The sequence below is a fragment of the Felis catus genome, chromosome A2, assembly GCF_018350175.1.
Source record: "Felis catus isolate Fca126 chromosome A2, F.catus_Fca126_mat1.0, whole genome shotgun sequence".
Lineage (NCBI taxonomy): Eukaryota > Metazoa > Chordata > Mammalia > Carnivora > Felidae > Felis > Felis catus.
Genome location: NC_058369.1, coordinates 140,752,213 through 140,769,088, shown reverse-complemented (window position 1 = coordinate 140,769,088; position 16,876 = coordinate 140,752,213). Strand labels below are relative to the sequence as shown.

At 34.4% G+C, this 16,876-nt stretch overlaps 1 protein-coding gene across 3 annotated transcripts in view; it reads left to right on the top strand.

Annotated features, from left to right (window-relative positions):
• Window positions 1-16,876, top strand: part of IQUB (IQ motif and ubiquitin domain containing) — a 126,229-nt gene that overhangs the window by 45,202 nt on the left and 64,151 nt on the right. For 2 of the 3 annotated variants that reach the window (XM_045052689.1, XM_003982987.5), the window contains exons 9-13: window positions 3,350-3,520; window positions 6,162-6,338; window positions 10,350-10,598; window positions 11,507-11,692; window positions 15,428-16,673. In XM_045052689.1, the coding sequence (XP_044908624.1) occupies window positions 3,350-3,520; window positions 6,162-6,338; window positions 10,350-10,598; window positions 11,507-11,692; window positions 15,428-15,610 (966 nt within the window). In that variant the 3' untranslated portion in view covers window positions 15,611-16,673. Of the gene's footprint in view, window positions 1-3,349; window positions 3,521-6,161; window positions 6,339-10,349; window positions 10,599-11,506; window positions 11,693-15,427; window positions 16,674-16,876 lie in introns of those variants that run through there. The other variant, XM_019825746.3, reaches the window with a different exon arrangement.

The window sequence follows — 16,876 nt, the reverse complement described above, 5'->3', positions numbered from 1 at the left end:
AATTTATTACGCTCCTATTTTCTGAAGCAGTTTAAGAACATGATTGTTGTACTTCTCTTATTATAGCCAAAGCATTCAAAGGAAAAAGGAAATAAGAAAGAGAAATAAGCAAAGATGATGCATTTTCCTGTGTCAGGGTAAAAAAAATACCTTAAGGGCTGAAATCAAAGAAGCTTAGACTTGAATGAAGACCAGGTTGTCAGTGTTGGCAGAAATATGTCCAAGCATAAAAACAGCTTCGTCAATAGATTTTTTTTTTTATATCTTTTAGTACTAACTAGGGAAACTCGAACTTCAAATCTAGGATTCTTTGATTGTGAAGAATCAGTTCCCTTTACTCTGGCTAATTCGTGGTTATTCTTCAGGTTTCACCTTAGATAATATTTTCTTTTCATTAAGTAATTGCTTCATAGCAACCTATGGTTAGTTACCTATTTACCTGTAATCATGAAGCAGAATTATCCTGTATTTTAATTACTTGTTTTCCTATCTTTACATATTATGAGATTTGAGAGTTCTTAAAATAAGTATTGTTTACTCTGTACCTAATACATTAATATACAGTAAACACAATCAATATTTGTGGAATGAATGAATGAGTACTGTAGGTCATATCAGATATATAGAAACACATGAGAATTTATTTCTTATAATCTTTTGGGAGAAATAAAATTAACAAAAAATAATTATAGAACAGTTTAAATTTAATTTCCCTGAGTTATTGAAATAGAGACACGGTATATTTGTGTGTGTGTGTGTGTGCGCGCACGCATGTGTTTGTGTGTGTGTTTATGAGTACAATAGGACTTCAGATATATACTAGTGATTTCATTGGTTCAAAACATATTAGGAATTTTTATGGAAAAGGTAGAGTTTGAGTGAAAAATTGCAGGGTGGGAAGGTGTTGGATGGATGGGTGGATGTTGAATGTATTTGGAAAAAATCTAAGATATTACCAAATCGTACTATATTAGATGGGGCTAAAAACTTGGAGGGGAAGTGGAGTTAAATCAATCTATCAACTGAAATACAATGAAGTAGATGAACTACATATTTCATTAAAAGGTAATTATTGGGGCGTCTGGGTGGCTCAGTCAGTTGAGTGTCTGACTTCGGCTCTGGTCATGATCTCATGGTTCGTGGGGTCGAGCCCCGCGTTGGGCTCTGTGCTGACAGCTCAGAGCCTGGAGCCTGCTTTGGATTCTGTGTCTCCCTCCCTCTCTGCCCCTCCCCTGCTCACACTCTGTCTCTTTCTCTCTCAAAAATAAATAAACGTGAAAAAAAAATTTTTAAGGTAATTATTACAAGTGAAATAAAAGGATTATACAAGTGAAATAAACCTGCAGAGCAAAAGGTATTGCCCACATTACTAGAAGAAAGGAAATTGCATTTAATAGAGTCATCCTGAAGAAAATGGCATGGCAAGATTAAGACATTAGTTAGACTTTAAAATATCACAATATGAGGGACACCTGGGTGGCTCAGTCAGGTAAGCATCTGACTTTGGCTCAGGTCATGATTTTACAGTTCCTGAGTTTGAGCCCCGCATTGGGCTGTGTGCTGACAGCTCAGAGCCTGGAGCCTGCTTTGAATTCTGTGTCTCCTCTTTCTCTGCTCCTCCCCTGCTAGCACTCTGTCTCTCCCTCTCTCTCTCTCAAAAATAAATAAAGCTTAAAAAAATTTTAAATATCACAATATGAAACTCAGCTTAAGGTTGCTTATTCCTTAAAAACTTTCAAAAGGAGCTTTGAAACATTTAACTTCAGTAACACTCTGAGGCCTACCCCAAACAAGGCTGTATCTATTTAAAATAATCTATATATTGTTATTTCTAAGTGATAGTAATTAAATGACAAAATATTTTCTTATTGAGCTATTTCCCTCTTATAATCCTTAATAAATTTTAGCTAATTCTATCAGTCTGCTAATTAGCAGTACATTATTTAATATTAGATATATGCCTTAAGAATATAAATTAATTATAGGGTCGCAGCCTCTCACTTGCTGGACTTAAACTAGAACTGAGAATCTAAAGTTTCTGATGGAGAGTCCTAGCTCTGAACAGCACTTATTCTGGCTTTGATCAGAAAATGCTGCCATTACTTTGAAAGCATCTCAAATATAGTTGTTTTTAGATGGTACTTTTCAGTTTTCAATGTAATTTAGCTAATATGAAATGTAAGAAATTTAAAACTAATTTAAAGCTGTAGCTGAAAAACATATTCACCCTTATATTATTTCTTTATTTGGCTAGACTGCATTCCTGATGATTTGTTCCCATACAAGGGCTTCTAATTAAACTTTAAATTTGATCAAATCTAAGATTTAAGTGGCTGCAATTATGGCATAAATTAGACTACAGGTCTCCAAAGCATAAATTACCATTCAGTCTACAAAAAATCCAGCATTTGGAGAGCTAATAGTCATGGTCAAAATAGGCTTGTTTCTGTTAGATTATAATCAGGGAAAGAAGTTGAGCAGCTTTAATACCATGAAGGAAAAGGGAAAATAGTGAGGTTTCACTGTGAAATTTCTGGGTGAAGGCATCTTTTCGTAAAGTCTCGGTTGGAGGGAAGAGAAGCAGTGGCAAACACACACTTAATCTTCACTAACTAGTGTCTGTAGTGTCTCACTCCACCTCCTGAATTCTTAGTCTGGGAATCCACAGATGAGCTTCAGGGCAGGTGAACTCCATCTTTAACCCTCGGCTCATGAGGTCAGCTAGGTTGGGAGGCACCAAGGCTGAATTGGGAATAGAGAGTGAGAATCTTAGCCATCATCATCAGGGAGGTAGGGATCACTGCTGAGATAGCTAAATATAGTTGCTCAACTATGGACATCTGTTTTGTGAAGAACTGTGAACTTGTTAGAGATTTATGTTTATAGGAAACAAGACCATAACTCACAGAAGTCCCGTTTTGCTGTGTCCTTAGTTCTGGCGCACTGAGGATTGTAACAATTGCTCCACAAAAGTTTCTTCAATTGACAAAGCATGATCAAGACACATTTTTATAACTCAGTGTAATTGAAACAAGCAGATCACTTTTTTTAACATTAAAAATAGCATGCCTTTTTCCAAGGGTAATGAGTTATTCCATATACCCATTCAGCCATTCAACATACTAGTTAGTACAAATTAGTACCAAATTCTGAATCCTGTAGAAATGCTTGCGCTTCCACAGGCTAAATAGCTCATTCGTACTTTTTTTCCTAAAATGTTTTATTTTCCCATGGTCTACAAATTCTGCAATTATTCATAAAGCACATGATATTAAGTTAGCTTTTAGTAGAAATTATTTTTTAACCTGTAATTATAACTGATAATTATAAATATATTATTATTTTTAAGTGTTCAGCTCCAAAGGTATGGAGAACATTTAGCGGCAAAATAATTGAGATGGATACACAGTTCACCATCAGAGCCAGAGAGCTGCAGAACATCTATAAATGCATAATGCTGAAAAATATCTCTCAAGATGAAAGACTGGATGTACTCCTAACACTTAAACATACTGTGAAGGTACATTAACTTTCTCGTAGTTTTGAGGTATCACTATCAATATTGGTATCACTGTTGGTATTACTATCAATAAAAAAATGAATACTAAAATAAGCTGTTTTGTGTTAATGGTAAAGATGACTAATCAGTGTCTATATATATAAATTTGTTTTGTCAACAGCTATATTGTTTTGGTGTCGTTTGGGGAGGATGTGTTTTCTGCATTAATATTTATCTAAAAGTTTTCAAACTATATATTACGATACATAGAAGTATGCACAATGGATAATCTAAATGGAAATAAATACCCATTTCTATGTGATGGATGCAAATATATGCAAATATATATATAGCATGAGATTAATACTCAGTTCACTAAAACAGCAATTTCTATATATTTTGACACTCTTCAATAAAAATTTTATTTTTAGCAATTTTAAAGCAGGATGAGAATATTTTTATTTTTTTCTCAGCATTTATTAATTTAAGACACATTAAGCAATTGAGTAAATGGTTCGTGTTGAGCACTAAGTCTGGATAGATCTCTTACATGTCCCTCCATCTTGAGAACAGAGGCATTGACTCAATGAGGCACTGACTGCTTTTGTTCTGGATTACGTTTTTAAAGATGTTTGTGTAGTGACTAACATTGGAAGATAGAGATAGTTAGGAAGAAAGGGAGAATCAGTAGGTCCAGAGGTAGAAAATAAGCATGATGTATGTAATGGGTGGTAAAAAGGCCAGATTAGAAAAAAGAGAATGCAAGTAGGGAATACAGTAGAAATCCTCCTAATTAACGAATTTAGGAACATTTTTTGGTTAATAATAAAAAAAGAAAACCAAACAAAAACAGAGAATAGGCTTATAAAAATAAATTGTGCATACCTTAAACAATATGTTTAACCTATATATGTACATGTATATTTATTTAACAATATTTTATTGGAGGATTAAGGCCTTTAAACATGACTCAAATTCTGGCTCTATTCATTATGGCTGTACAACCTTAGATAAGTTATTTAATATTTCTGAAAGTCAGTTTCATCATTTGTAAAATTAGTTGCATTGAGGATATAGATATATATGTGTATATAATCTATGTGCATCTATATGTATTTATAAAGTATAAATAAAATATAATCTGTATTATCTCACTGCTTATGAATAGGGAGCCCTCAAAAAATTATTTAAAAAAATTTTTAATGTTTATTTTTGAGAGGGAGAGAGAGACAGAGTGTGAAGCAAGGGAGAGGTAGGGAGAGAGGGAGACAGAATCTGAAGCAGGCTCAGAATCTGAGCTGCAGCACAGAGCCCGACATGGGGCTTGAACTCACAAACCGTAGATCATGACCTGAGCTGAGGTCAGACACCTAACTGACTGAGCCACCCAGGTGCCCCAATAATGGGTATTATTTTGATGACAGTTACTAAGAGAGACCAGTGAATCTTAAACTTGAGTACACATTAGAAGCATCCGAAGAACTTGAGAGAGTGAGATGCATAGAGACAGAGAAAGAGAGATTGAAAGAGAGAGAATATGAGAATAAATGAATAAGGAATGATACTTAGGCACAATTTCAGAGAAGTTAAATTAAATCCTCAAGTGTTAGGGCAATCTTAAAACCTTCAAAAATCTCTCCCGGGTCATTCTAATATGCTTCCAGGGCCAAGGACCCTGATCTAGACTCTTGTGTTAGCTATACTAAATGTGTATTAAAAAGTACAGGAGAATATTATTTTATAGTTACAGATGTCACATTCTGACTCCTTCATTCAAACTGTGTTTTAGTCCTCTCTCGGGCAATTGGAACAACTTACTTCTATTCTACTGCTCATAAATCCTGCCTTAATCACTTAACCCCTACGTGGGGCTTTCTTATTCAACCACATTCATTTCTGTGATTTTATTAAAAATTATTATGAATTATACAAATTTGCAGAAGAAATACATGAAATATATGTGTACAATTTAACATGTGAAGTCACCAACCACATAACCACTCTCTGACCCAAAACAGGACATTGCCAACATTGCCAAGTATCCCGTCTCTTCATAATCCCAGTTCACCCTCTTATCCCCTAGAAGTAACTGCCATATTGACTTTCACAGTAGTCATCTCCTTGATATTCTTTATAGTTTTACGATCTCTCTATATCCTTGAATAATATAGCTTCGTGTTGCTTCTTTTGGAATTCGTTTAAGTGGAATGATGTTGTATTGTTCTGTGTCTTACTGCTTTCACTCAACATTACTTTTTTAAGATTTAAGCTTGTTATTGTATATAGCTATAGTTTATTCATTTCCATACATATAATAATATTCTATCAATATGTGCATTGTATGAATAAGTCGACACTTATTTATGTCATCAATTGATTTATGGATATTTAGTTGTTTCTAATTTTGTGCCACTGTGAACAATGACTTTACATGCACATTTCTCTACTCTTAAGAGGAGAATTGCTGGGTTGTAGATTATGCATATCTGAAGCTCTACTAGATAATGTGAAAATTTTTTCAAAATTAGTTGTACCAATTTTTACTCCTGCAATTTCTTTTGCAATTTCTTTCTTTTGGAATCTAGTTTCAGTTTGTTTGGTGGTAATTTTGAAAGCTAACAGTGATTTTAAAAATTCTGTGCTGAATATGTGTTTTGTATAGGAACATGAATGTAAACTGACTCAGGAAATTCTAGAATTGATTGACAGAGAGGTTGACCTTATGATGAGAGGCGTCAAACATCATAATCTTGAAGGGCTCAGAAAAAGAATCGCAACACTCTTTTTTCATTACATCAAAACACCTCTATTTAATCCAGAAGTTGCAAGACACCTTAAGGTACTCTACTTTTTTTCCTGTATTCCTTCCTCAAAATTCTAAAATGTGCTGTAGTAAATTGAAGTATATTCAAATTTTGCTTTAATGCATTACTTGGAGTCCATGTGGAAGACCATCTTATTGGTGACATCTCTTTTGAATGATTGTTTTTTATGTTAACAAATTAATCATTTAACTTTAGTGTCTGTATTTTCAACCTTGAATTCTTCCCTACTCTCTGAACCAAATTGAATATTGTATTATGTTGAATGCATTATGATCTCTTTCACACCTTCGTGCTTTTGAACACACTTAGTTGTACCTGGAATCCTGTCCCCTACTAACTCCTGTTCATTTTCTGACATTTAATTCATGAGTCCCCTCTTGCATCAGGCCTTGGAGAGAGTTCAAGTCTTCATTTCTGAGATTCTACACATACTTTGTGTTGCCTTCTAATACTTATTGCTTAGTCATAGTTATTACTGAACAGATCCATATAGGTATCCTGATAGAACTTCAAATGTAACATGTATTTGAATGAAACTACCTTTTCCAACTCCAAAATGCTTAAGTTTCTATGAAGATTTTGCTATCTAGCACCAAGGTAAGTATCTCATTGCCTTCTTACTGTGTCAAACGATTTAAAACACTTTTGGTGCGGTTTGGAAGGGAGCGGTTTACTAAAGAATTCTAAATGGTGTTTTATTCTAATGACTATATTTATAGTTATAAGTAAATATATACAGTATTAAGAAGCTGGCTAAGTATCTGTTTTGCTTTTTTGATATAAAATCTCAATATTTAGTCAAAACTTTTAGAAAAATAAAATTATTTAATTTTTACATTCTTTCTTTTTTAATGGATTTTTAAAACTTAGGGGCGCCTGGGTGGCGCAGTCGGTTAAGCGTCCGACTTCAGCCAGGTCACGATCTCGCGGTCTGTGAGTTCGAGCCCCGCGTCAGGCTCTGGGCTGATGGCTCGGAGCCTGGAGCCTGTTTCCGATTCTGTGTCTCCCTCTCTCTCTGCCCCTCTCCCGTTCATGCTCTGTCTTTCTCTGTCCCAAAAATAAATAAACGTTGAAAAAAAAATTAAAAAAAAAAAAAACTTAATTGTATTGCAAGAGTATTAAGATACAACAAAAGTCAGGGATGCCTGGCTGGTTTGGTCGATAGAACATGCGATTCTTGATCTCAGGCTTATACATTGGAGCCTCATGTTGGGTACAGAGATTACTTAAAAATAAAATCTTAAAAGAATATACATAAAAAAAGTCCAAGAGAAAAGTTGCCCACTATGTTATTTCTTATTCAAATTAATGTTTTATTTCCCCAGGGTAACTTCTAGTCCTTCTCTATAGACTTATCTCAGCTTTTATATTTTCACAATAATAGAATTTAATATTCTACACGTTCACCTAACATACCATTTTATTCAGTTTTTAGATTTACCGTTGGTCAGATTTACTATTTGGGGGTCAGTTTTGACAAATACAGAGTCATGTAATCAATACCTAACCCAGAGTGTCGTATAAGTGGAATCCTACTGTATGTAGCTTTTTGACACTGGCCTCCTTCATTCAGCATACTGCCTTTGATATTCACCCATGTTTTTGAACGTATCCTTAGTGTTGTTCTACCTGAGTAACACTTTTGTTGTCTGAATGTAGTAGAGCTTGTTTATCCATTCACAGTTGTGGGATATTGAATTGTTTGTTAGAGTTTTGGACTTTTGTGAGTAAAATCGCTAAAAACACTTGCTTGTGAGTTTTTGTGTAAATTGATTGTTTGGGGTTAAATACCTGGGAAGTAGAATTTTTTTTGAGTCATCTGGGAAATGCACATTTACCTTTGTAAGAGATGGCCAGCCTTTTTTCCGCACTGGTTGTGCCATGTTTCATCCCCATCTGTAATGTGTGACATTCCCATTGTTCAGCATCCTTGCCAGCAGCTGGTAGTGCCAGTGTTTATTTTAATTCTGGGATTCTAATAAATGTGTAGTAGTATCCCATTATATTTTAATCTGTGATTTCCTAATGAATATAATATTAAGCATCTTTTCATGCACTTTTTTTTGCCATCCATCTATAACTTTTTGGTTAAGTATCTGCACGTATCTTTTGCCGCCACCCCTTTTTCAAAATTGAGTCATTTGTTTTATCATGATTGAATTTTGAGAATTCTTTGTTTATTTTACATATAAATCCTTTGTAAGATACATGATTTGCAAATATTGGCCCTCTGTCTGTGGCTTGTCTTTTCATTCTCTTAACAGTATCCTTAGCAGAAAAAAGATGTTTTTATTTTTATAAAGTTGAATTTATGCATTTTAAAAATGGATCATGCCTTTAGCATTTATTTTGTAGTTATGAAATCTTTCTGGAAGAATTAATATTGTTAAAATATCCATACTACCCCCTCCCACACACAAAATGTACATACTACACGAAGTGATCTATAGATTCAATGCAATCCCTATCAAGATTCCAATAGCATTTTTCATAGAACGAGAAAAAAATCCTAAAATTTGTATGGAACCGCAAAAGATCCTGTATAGCTAAAGCAATTTTGAGAAAGAAGAACAAAGCTGGAAGCATCATGCTTTCTGATTTCAAACTCTATTCCAAAGCTATAGTTCAGACAGTATGGTACTGACATAAAAACAGACACAGAGATCAATGCCACAAAATAGAAAGCCCAGAAATACACCCACAAAGGAACTAAGGACACACAATGGAGAAAAGATAGACTCTTTATTAAATGGTGTTGAAAAAACTGGATAGCCACCTGCAAAAAAAAAAAAAAAAAATCAACCTTTATCTCACACACATACAAAAATCAACCCAAAATAAAGATTTAAATATAAGACCTGAAACTGTAAAGTTATTAGAAGGAAGTATAGACAAAATGTTGTTGACATTGGTCTTAGCAACAGTTTTTTTAGTCATGGCATTGAAAGCAAAAATAGACAACTGGGATTGCATCAAACTGAAAAGCTTTTGCATAGAAAGGAAACAATCAACAAAATGAAAGGCAATGTACAGAATGGGAGAAGATATTTGCAAACCATATATCTGATGAGTTAATATCCAAAAAAAGGAACTTATACAACTCAACAGCAAATTCATATTAACCCAATTTAAAAATGGGCAAAGACTTGAGTAGACATTTTCTCAAACAAGACATACAAATGGCAACACATACATGAAAAAGTACCCCACATCACTAATTATCAGTGAAGTACAAAGCAAAACCACAGTAAGATATTCAGCTCACAATTTTGGAATGGCTGTTATCAAGAAGACAAAAGATAGCAAGTGTTGGCAAGGATATGGAGAAAGGGAACCTTTGTGCACTGTCCTTTGAAATTAAATTGGTACATCCATTACAGAAGGCAGTGTGGAAGTTCCTCAAAAACTTAAAAATAGAACTATTATATGATGTACAGTTTCAAGTTTTGAATACTGATCATTGAGCCAATCCAAATTTAGTGTTAGGATGAATGAAATAAGAAATACACTTAGTTTAGTGGACTTTCATCTATACATGAATCTAGCCATTGCCTGTAAGATTAATGTAGCATAGCACCAAAAATCTAAATTCTTTTTAAAAATTAAGTGCCAAAGCACTTTGAAGTTTTCTTATGATTTTGCAATCTAAAGCCTTCACCTACTAATTTTTTTCTGCCAATTAATTTTTAGGTGTTTTTACCACATGTATCCAAGGGTTGATGAATAATACAGATTTCTTAACATTTTGGCAGGATAAATGAATACTGCTTGAAATTTAAGTTTTGTGTATAATATTAAGTTAAGGGAAAATGTGACTTTAAAAATTAGCAAACTTTTTATCTCATTCTAAGATAAGTTAGTCCTCAGTAATTCTGTTGGTTAGTATTTGGCCTGACTTTTATAACTAACTAGCTTTTCTTCCTTCCTTCCTTCCTTCCTTCCTTCCTTCCTTCCTTCCTTCCTTCCTTCCTTCCTTCCTTCTTTTCTCTCTTCCTCTCTCTCTCTCTCTCTCTTTTATTCTTTAGGTCCCTCAAGACCCATTGAAGTTTTATAAGAAAATTTACTTTTGCCACAGTTGCCAGCTCTATTTGCCTTCCACAGAGTTTGCCGTATCATCCACCTCACACCGCGCATACCGGTGTCGTAACTGCATTAACCTTGACAATGAGACTCGGCAACGAGAATCATTTCTGAAGTACAAATGTTTACTTCAACGGCTCTACTATTCAGAAGCTAATTATGAAGATGATTCTAAAATTGCTTTCCTGATGCAGGTATGGTCAGTAAGGGTTGTCAGTCATGGATGAAATTTGTTGGCTGATATTACAGAAAAGATTCCTGCTTTCCCACAGAAACCTTTTAAAATAATGGCTCCTTGGGCCATTGGGTGGCTGAGTTGGTAAAGCGACTGACTCTTAATTTCGGTCAGGTCTTGATCTCAAGATCCTGAGATCTAACCCCCAGCTCATGCTGGGCATGGAACCTGCTTAAGATTCTCTCTCTCCCTCTCACCCTGCCCGTCCCCCACTCATTCTCTTTCTCTCTCTCTCTCCATCTCTCTCTCTCTCAAAAATTAAAATAAAATAAAATTACTTTTATCTATGCTTATACTTGGTGACGCTTGCCCCTCTGGCAATTCTAAGATTATATATGCAGACTTTGTGATAAAAAGTCATTTCAAGACTTTTAGCTAATATGGTTTAAATTGTAAAAGTTTTTAAACAGTTATTTCATTTCCCCCATTTTCCTTATTTTTTTCATTAAAACAACAAAGTCTTTTTAATAACACTAAGCAAATTGCTTACTTTATTAAATCTCAATTTCTTCATTTGTAACATGGAAATAAAGTGACCTACAATAACCCTGAGAATAAGATGATAGTGACAAATTTTGAAAAGCACCAAGTACCATGTACATGTAAGGTAAAATTAGCATACTGGATGAAATATATGCAGCTTTTTCTGGGTTAAAGATGCAGTCATGACTGTGAAACTGATAATGTAATTTGGGCAGAATGAGCAGAGGTTTGGAGAAAAATAAATTGTAAGAAGCAACTTCATGAATAACGTTTCTCTCTTAAAAATATACTCTTATAATGTATTTCTTCAAGTAATTCAATAATATTAAAGAAACGTTATATTTAGAAGAAAACATTATTTTTCAAACTTGTTTTGACATGCAGCTAGAAGATATTCAGTACCTGATAGAGAACATCTGGGCATCGCAGTCAGCACTCAGTGCCTGGAATGATCTCCATGATCTGGTCATGGTCAGGTGGGATAAGTCCTTGGAATGGTCCCCCTGGAACTGCATTCTTCTTACCAAAGATGAAAGCATTGCTCATCTCAAGCTAACAAGTATTGAAGAGGTAAGAAAGCAGAGAATTTATTTGGGGAACTCATTTAATCATTGAAAATTTTAGAGACAGTGTGACTGCTTTTTACTACATTCCAAGGATAATTTAAATACTTCCATTGGATTAAGAAACAGACTGGATAACAGTAACAAATATGTGGATGGTGTGTATGGCTGAGATTAAAATTAAAGGAAGCCAAGGCACAGAAAAGGACAAGATAAGAGATCAGAACATCTTACAAGTATCTAAACTGGATATCACTCTCTCTTAATAATAGCAAGTTGAAGCACATAGTAAAAGCACATAGTAAAAGCACATAGTTCCATAGTAAATTCCATGCAGACAGAGGTTTTATTTAGCTTATTCATGTCTGTATCTCTAATACCTACACCAGTGCCTGTCCCAGACTAGGGGTTTACTAAATATTTGTTGAATGAATAAATGAAATAACAGATAGGTATTATGTAACCTAGACTCTGCCTTTCTTTGACTAACCATCATGAGTCTGCCTAAAAAGCACACTAAATTCTCAAATTTTGTTCATAATCTTGTGCTCTAAATGGCAATTATGCTGATGGACTATGGTTCTGAGGCTCCAGTTTTCATTTTCTCCCAAATGACTAGGAGTGGGGAAAACGCTATAAAAATTCAATACCATTTAATTTCATTAACTTACAAGATGCAATCTGTAAAACATTTCAATGAACAGAATTGAGTTCATCAGAGAGCTTCATTTACACGAAGCAAGCTTAGGACCCAACAGTTGATAGTGATTCTCTGCCTTCTATTGATTAAATTCCTATACTTTGAATTTCATGCAAAATGTCAGTTAGGAGAAAATAAAGAACTGACTTCAAATATAATAGTCATTTTGAATGGTGCTATTCCCTGCTTGTGTTTTTACTGGGTAGGGGGGAGGGTTTAAAGAGGAGGAACTAGTTAAATTTGTAGTTTTTTGGAATAATTTTCCAGTAGAAGTCAGGCTAAGAAAAATTGCACTCTAGGGATTGAAAGAAAGAGCAGCAGAAATTGAAGCTGTGTTAAATATTATATTTAGTAAACTAAGCTGCTTCATAAATATGTAATCACTCGAAGCATAGCCAATACTACAATATCATTTCATCTAGGACCTATAGTGGGATTGAAGTTCATTCCCAAAGCTGATATTCTACTGTTTCAATTAATCCACACACTCCCTTTGTGTATTTAATCAAATTAGTGCAGTATCCAATTAAATGTTCTATTCACATGCATTCCTAACTTCTGGATGCCTATAAATTTCTATAAAGAGAGCTAAGGTTCTCAACCAGACAAACTAAAAAAAAAAATGCCTTTTTATGGTTTTGGACTAGGTGTAATCTTTTATTAATATTCAGCTTTTTAAAAAGAATAGTTTGCATCTTGCCACAAGTTAAAGTTAAAGCATTTCTAGAATTTCCTTAATGCACAGAGATATTTGCTTTCTCAGTAAGTAAAAAAATACTCAAACGTTAAAATAATCTTGGCCCCCTGTAATCGTGACACAAGTTATAGGAAAAGTGTGGAAAAGACTTCTGTTCTCTGAACCGTAAATGAGGCAGAGCAATTTCTCATGGTGCACACGTTGGTCAAAGTAGGAACAACAATGGATGTAAAGTTAGGAGATCTGACACAGTATGTCCCCATTTCTGTCACTAACAATCTGTAGGACGTTAAGACCTGCCCTCTTTGCTTCACAAATTTTTATAAAGTTTAGCTAAAATCATGGAATCAATATAGAGGATCAGAGCAGCCTTGGTTGAATTCTGGCTCTATCATTTATGAGCTGGGAGAAGTTGAGCAAATTTGTCAATGTCCTAGTGCCTGTTTTCTCATCTATAAAAGGGGATGATATGAAAAGGGAAATAATATAAAAAGGGGATAATATATATTGGATATTTTCCATTTTATATTATTCTTTAAGAGTTGCTAATTGTTCCTTTGCTTGTATGTACCATAATATGCTTATCTCACCTTTAATGATTGTTTTTTTCTATAAAGGTACTTTGAAAACTTATAAAGATCTGTACATGTATCATTTAATGTTGAATAACAGAAGTGTGTTAGTTTTTTTTTTTTTTTAATGAAGTAAGGACTAAGAAGTGGTTGAACATAGTTAGATCAGTGCAAAGGATGAGTATTTTGCCCTCGTAAATTGGTCTGTAAAAAGGAAACTTTAAGCCAGGACACTCCTACATGATACTCTCTGCCAGAATGGTGTGTCCTTTGGCTCTTTTCCTGCAGGCTCTCTTTACACTTGTTTTGACACTATGGAGGGTCTTTAGTGAGGGATGTATTACTTTTAGAAAACAAATTCTAGGAGGAGGTACAAGTAGTGATTTAGTTGAAAAGAAATAATTCAAATAATTAATCTTATTATTAAGATTAATAAAGGAAACGGATGGTATTTATTAATTCAACTAGAATTTTCTTTTGAATGTGCCAGATACAGTGCTAAGTGCTTGGAGAAAAACAAGGATGTGTAATGGACACAATCATTGTTTCTGTTGTATTTAAGTTTGGTTGGAAATAACAGACTAAGCAATTTATAATGACTTAATTAAATGTGAAGTTAATTTCCTTATCAAACAAGAAGTTAAGTCCAGATGGTGGCTCCACAGTGCTCTCAGAAACCCAAGCCCTCTAACTTTCTCTTCAGCCATCTTTAACCTTTGACTTTCATTCTCATGCTTGTGGAGTCTTAGAGATAAAATAGCTCATTCTCTTAAAAAGCTTTCTTGTAAGCTTCATCCAATGGCTTCTATTATATATACATGTATGTATAGTGGCCTGAAACTTGTCACATGGCCACCCCTAGCTAGAATAAAGGCTAGGAAAGCTGAGCACATCACACAATACAAAATAAGGCCCTTCTGCAAAATAAGGCCTCTAAATATGAATAGAAGAAAGAGTGAATATTGGGTTGGCAACTAGCAGTCTGCCACTCTTAGTAGAAAACAGATTATCTTATACTGTGGCAATGCTACATAACAGAGAAAGTTCAAAGTATGCTATAGCTGTGGAGAGACCAGAAGCCTAAACATTAGTTAAGAATAAAAATGGAAGGGTACAGAGACTTGATAAAGGCAGAAAGGTTATTTTCTACTTAAAGACAGAAAATGGACTCATGAGGTGGGAATTAAGGTAGTAAAAAGGGTGAGCAAAGGGAGGTTTATATTGTCACAACACCACTGTGATCTTTGTTTTGGACAGGGAGATAAGTACCAGTCTTAGAAAAAAATAATTCAAGTTGGTAATTGTGTGGGTGTTGAAGTACATTTAAAGAGAGAACCAACGTGACAAGATCATAATTCAAAAATATTGATATCTACTTTGTGGTGTTGAGAGACACATATATGAAAAAGACCCAATTTGAGCCTTTAAGGAGTATTTTTTTTATCATGGAAAGACTCTTGAGCAAATAGTGAAATTCAAGACAGAATGAACTAAATATTATAATTAAAATATATAAAAGTACTAAGTACCTGCAAGTAAGGAGGAAGGAGGGATTAGTTTGGACTCAGAGGTCAGAGGGAGAGTCAGGAAAGGCCTCAAGTTTACAATGTCATAGGAGCTGAGCCCTGAAAGATATTAGACAAAACTGGGAAGAAATATACTGTGGGCTGAGAGAACTGGTATACGAAACTGAGACATGAAAGTGTTTTTATTTTTTTACCTGGCAAAATATATCTGTGACATTTAATAGAACTTGATTTTCTTTTCTTTTAGGGATATGAACCCTCGTTTATTCACAAGATCAAACACAAACATATCCTGGCTAAGAACTATTTTTCTCAAATTCCAGTGCTGGCTTCATTTATACTTGATGATGGTGAGATAGATGAGATCAGAAAGAAATATCACTCAGAAACAACACCTAAGATTATAGTGTCCCAGAGACCTAGTCCCTAGAAGATCCAGGAGTGTTTGATGATCAACACTTTTGTCCACTGCTAATAGAGTAATAAGAGACCACACAATATGGAAATAGAATTTTATCTTTTTATTGATTTTAATTGTTTTTTGTTTCTCATATTATCATAAGTTGTATAAAGATAAAACATCCCTATATAAATGCTTTATTGTTACACAATTAGTGATCAATTGAAATATAGTTTTGTTCCTGAAATTAATGTTTTAAGGTAAAGAGAACATTTTATTCTTCACATTTTTACATTAAAATATTTAAAATCTCAAGTGCCCTATAGTTAAAACCAACAAACAAAACCTGGGCTCAACTTTCAACTCAAGTAATTTATTTTAAGGTAAATGTAGTTATAGAAGAATAGTATGTGGATGGGAGGAAACATAGAATTCCATTTTTGAAAATCTTTACAGGTAAGACAAAAGATGCTATGTTTTAATACAGTGATGTGAATCTTCACTTTTTATCTTCTACTTTTATCTTCCATCCTTCCTGAAATCCCAGTAAAACAACTGGAATTATTTATAAACAAACAAACAAATAACCGCATTCTATGCTGGAGAACAGGGTAAATGGTAGAACTATCTTTTATCCTGTGGGAGTAAAACTGCCAGTGGGGCAATGATGAAATTCTGTAGGAAGAATAAACTTGGTTAAATAAACTATAGCAACCCCTTTCCCCAATAAGCCAAAGGAATAACCTTAACCGCATGCATGTCAGACTTACAGTGATGAATAAGAATGTGTGAGTCAGTCTTAAGAGGAGATTGATGGCACACTCAAAATAGGAAAATTCAAGGAGGGTTTATTTACAAAGGGCCTTATTATAAAGTGTGGGCAGTGTGTAGGGAAACTAAAGGAATAGTGCATGAACCCTGGGCCAGTACGAGATAAGCTGTCTCTACCGCTAGTCTCCAATGAGCCTGGGGAGGGAGAGGTCTGAGAACTCAGAGTGTAACGTAGATATATGAGAGGATCAGAAAACAACTGTCAAGGGATGGCCAACCCTAGATGGTCTCAGGAACTGGAGAAATAAATACTCTAATTTCATACTTCTCCCTTCCTCCAGTCTCCTGCTTGCATTTCCCATTTATAGAACCCAGAAGTAAAGCAGGAGAAATAGAAGTCTGTTGGAATAATTCATGCAGCTCTGGGGCAAAGAGTAGAAGAGATAATGGGAAAAGTGGAGCTGGATGACTAAATAGAAGATATCTCGCTAGAGAGAAAGAATTTAAAGTGAAACTCTATAACTC